The sequence below is a fragment of the Octodon degus genome, unplaced genomic scaffold (assembly GCF_000260255.1).
Source record: "Octodon degus isolate 3935 unplaced genomic scaffold, OctDeg1.0 scaffold00113, whole genome shotgun sequence".
Classification (NCBI taxonomy): Eukaryota; Metazoa; Chordata; class Mammalia; order Rodentia; family Octodontidae; genus Octodon; species Octodon degus.
In genome coordinates, this window is record NW_004524689.1 from 8254450 (window position 1) to 8258339 (window position 3890).

Consider the following 3890-nt stretch of genomic DNA (forward strand, 5'->3'; position numbering starts at 1 on the left):
AAAAAAAAAAAAAAAAAAAAGGGGCTGGCTAAATAGCTCAATGGATTAAAGGGCCTGCAAGCAGGCGCAGGGACCAGGGGTTTCATTCCCAGGCCTGCTGTGCTGGCCTCACCCACGGGGCACACTGAGACTGCAGTTGAGACTGGGCATGGTGGCGTGCACCTGTAATCCCAGCTCTTGGAAGTCTGTAAACAGGCGGATCACTACAAGTCCAGTCTAGTAGTGAGACCCTGAACACGCTGTACGCCCTTCCCTAAAATACAAATAACAACAACATCAAAAAGCACAGTGTGGTAGCCTTTAAGCATGATGCAGCTGGCCATGGTGGTGCCTTCGCACTTGGGAGGCTGATGGAGGCTGAGCCAGGAGGATCTCTTGAGTTTTACTCCAGCCTAGGCTATATAGTAAGACTGTCTAAAAAGAAAAAAAAAAGTATGCCATACTGTTGTGTTACCATCTGTCTGTCCCTTCTAGAACTTCCTTGTCTTGCAGAACTAAAACCTGGTGCCCTTCAGCCTCTGACCTTTCCCTCTGGGAAGGTGCCCACCGAGGCAGCTCTGAGAAGTGGGCTCACACAGAGTTGTCTTTCCCTGACTTCCGCCACTCGTGTGGGGTCCCCGAGAAGCTGCTGGTAGTAGCCCGTGTGGTTTCATTCACTCACCGTCGGTGGGTGGAGACACAGAGCCTTGCTCTGTTCTTTCCCTTGGCACCTTTCTAAGTCTTGGCTGCTGTGAGTCGCGCTGTGGTGAACGTGGGTGTGCATGGCGCTCTTTCGACCCAGTGGCCATAATGTTTGGTTGTTTGAGACAGAGCCTCACAGTGTAGCCCAGGCTGGCCTCCAACTTGTGGGGATCTTCCTGCCTCAGCCTCCTGAGCTCTGGGATTACAGGCAGGTACCACCACCCTGGCTATGAAGGAGTTAACTGTGACACTCAGATCGTGTCACCCCCTTGTGCCTCATCCTGACCTCAGGGTGCCTGAGGTCAGTTGCCCGCTCTGTTCTGGCCTCAGTGGCTTTGTTGATCTCTATCATCACGCAAGGCTGAGGTCTGGTGCCAGGTCCTCTCTGAACACAGTGTCACAGGGCCGCCACCCCACGCTGCTGCCTGTGGTGCCAGCCAGGATTCTTCATAACATTCCCAGAACTGTTTGCTTCTCATCCTCCTCTTGGGGAGCAGCAGCCTCAGAGCAGGGTCTGGCTGCTCTGTCTTTGCCCTGCTTCCCAACCCTGAGGCCTCGGCAGACAGTCATTGAATGAATAAGGGAGCTGTGTGCTTGGTGTGTTTGGCTCCCCATTCTACAAAGGCTGACACTGAGGCATGGGAGGTTGAGCAGTGCCCAGGGCTAGTGTTCTGTGGGGTGGTGGGGGGACACCCTTGGGGACTTCTGACAACCTCATTGCCCTGCCTCCTGTCCTTAGAGTGACAGTGGTGCCTGTCCGCAGCCTCCTTGTGCATGTGTGCATTGTGCCCTCTCCTTGCCACATCGATTTATATGCCTTTTGAGACAGGCTGTCACTGTGCAGTTCAGTCTGGCCTTGAACTCACTATATAGCCTAGGCTGGCCTCAAACTCATGATGGTCGTCCTGCCTCAGCCTCCTGAGTGCTAGGATTATAGGCATGTGCCGCGCCATGCTGGCTTGTCCCCCGCGTACCAAGTCATCAGCACCTGTCACATATCCTGCAGTGTCTTTGTGCTTTTTGTACTTTTCCATGCGTAAAGCTGGCCATGGTGGGGGCTCCTGTGAGTGAGTGTGGCAGAGCAGGCAGGCGGTTCAGCAAGTCACAGTAGTGGACAGCCCCTGGCTGGTCTGTGTGGGGTCCAGCAGGCACGGCGGGGGGCTGGGAGCTGGGGCTGCCTGAGCCCTGAGTGTTGGCCAGGCCCCCAGCCCCTGGCTCCAGCATTCATGGGTGCCTTGCCCTTGACCATACCAGGGTGCCTGGACAGCAGCTCGCCCGTCAGCAGCAAGCCTGAGGCCTTCTTCTCCGTGCTGCAGGAGTTCCGGGAGGCCCACCGGGAGGAGTGCATCCACAGTCACCACGAGTGAGCCGGGCAGGCGAGGGGGCTGGGGGCCCAGTGCCAAGGGACCCAGCACCCACCCGCTCATCCTCTCTGTCCCCGCAGACCCTGCCTCCAAGGCCCTCGAGAGGGTGGGGATGCGGAGAAGGACCATGAGTGTGAGTGGTAAAGCTCTGGGGGAATCCCTGAATAGTTGGGAGCTTTGCGTGAATGGGGTCCTTCCTGTGTGGGCTTGCGTCTGAAGGGGTTGGGACCCGAGTGCTTGGGCCTGGGTGCTCAGGGGACCTGCTGTGCTGTGACTCTGCAGGCGTGTACTCTTACCGTGTCAACCGACGCCTGTTCCTGGTTCCCTCGGACCCTGGCATCCCCTGCCGCTTGTGTGGGACCCCGCGGGACCAGCGGGGCCCTGAAACCCTAGCAGAGCCTGCGCAGGTCCAGTGAGTGGTGGCTGGGACACTGGGACCCCCTGGGGGCAGCCATAGGACATGGCCTTACTGCAGCCCTGCACAGGGTGAGCGTCCCACTGTCGGTCCTGGATGCCCCCCACCGGTACCGTGTCCACCGCCGCAAGAGCTTCAACGCTTCTGACACGCTGGCCCTGCCCCGGGTGAGCGGTACCAGGGTCTGGATGGGAACGTGGCAGGGCCAGGTGCATGTGGAGGCCCAGGAGGGTTACCTCCTCTCCCCTGTGCTGGGACTGCTCCCTGCATGGGGGTTGCCGTCCACCTGCAGGTGGCCTTAGGACAGAGCTCATGGTGCCATGTACATAGGCCTGGGCGGTATGCGAGTTGGGGTGACCTCCTGCTATGCCCCTGTGGAGGAGCAGCAGCTGGTTTGTGTGGATGGAGGGTGTCAAAGCACCATCCTAGGGTGCCGGGTACTTAGGTGACAGGTCCCATCCCACCAGCCTTTGCCCTGTGTCAGCTCTGTGGATTCCCAGGTAACTGGACCAGGTAGGATTGAAAAGGGAGCCCCTGGGGAGACCGTGATGGACACAGACTCCTGTCTGGGGGCGTTGGTTGCTCGGGGGTCCTTCAGTCCTGAGCAGGGTGCACCCCTTCCTTGAAGGGAGTCCTACCCCAGGGCGGGCACCCCTGACTTCATGCTCCCCACAGCACTGTCTGCTGGGCTGGGACATCGCCCCTCCGAAGCCCGAGAGAAGCTCAGTCCCCAGGAGCCTTGACCTGGTCTCTGAGGCCCAGCACCGGAAGCTGTCAGCTGCCAGCCCTTCCCGGCTGGTATGGTTGGGGACAGCAGAGACCCCCAGGGGACAGAATGGGGATAGAGCATACAAAGCCCAGTCCCCTTAGCCTAACACATTGTCCCTTGGACCCTCACCCTGGGCACTGCCCACCCTCCCCCCTGCCCCATGATCCCCTCACATTTCCCATCCCCCTCCAGGCTTTGCCAGGGCAGCGCCCGCGCCCCACCCTGATGTGGTCAGAGTCCCAGGTTCCGCAGGCCCCATGGTGAGGTCCTGAGGACTGCCTACTAGGACCAGAGTGCCCCTGCCAGCCTTGGTACCTTCTGCGTGAATGAAGCCTCTGCCCACCTTGAGGTCCAGAGAGCAAGGACTTGGAGGAGATGAAGGCTTTGGTGACAAGTTTGTAATAAAGTTCAGCTCCCGTTCGTGCCTGTTCTGCTGATGCCCTCAGTGCCCTGGCCTCGTGCCCTTGCCTGAGAAGGACATGGACTGTCTGGGTGCTGTGCTTTTGTCACTGGCTGTGGCACCCTGGACAGATGGCTCCTTGCCTCACAGTGAGGGTCCCCAAGACAGACTGAGGCCAAGGCCGGTGGTAGAAAGCAGTAGCTGGGGCTGGGCAGGTGGTGTAAACTCATAATCTCGGCACTCTAGGAGGCTGAGGCAGGA

At 59.1% G+C, this 3890-nt stretch overlaps 1 protein-coding gene across 3 annotated transcripts in view; it reads left to right on the forward strand.

Moving 5' to 3' along the window:
* Miip (migration and invasion inhibitory protein) overlaps positions 1 to 3646 on the forward strand; it is a 7156-nt gene extending 3510 nt beyond the window's left edge. For all 3 annotated transcript variants that reach the window (XM_023699358.1, XM_023699357.1, XM_023699356.1), the window contains 6 exons: positions 1936 to 2044; positions 2126 to 2178; positions 2328 to 2457; positions 2531 to 2627; positions 3136 to 3258; positions 3422 to 3646. In XM_023699358.1, the coding sequence (XP_023555126.1) occupies positions 1936 to 2044; positions 2126 to 2178; positions 2328 to 2457; positions 2531 to 2627; positions 3136 to 3258; positions 3422 to 3493 (584 nt within the window). In that variant the 3' untranslated portion in view covers positions 3494 to 3646. The remainder of the gene's footprint in view (positions 1 to 1935; positions 2045 to 2125; positions 2179 to 2327; positions 2458 to 2530; positions 2628 to 3135; positions 3259 to 3421) is intronic.
* Positions 3647 to 3890: the final 244 nt, after the last annotated feature.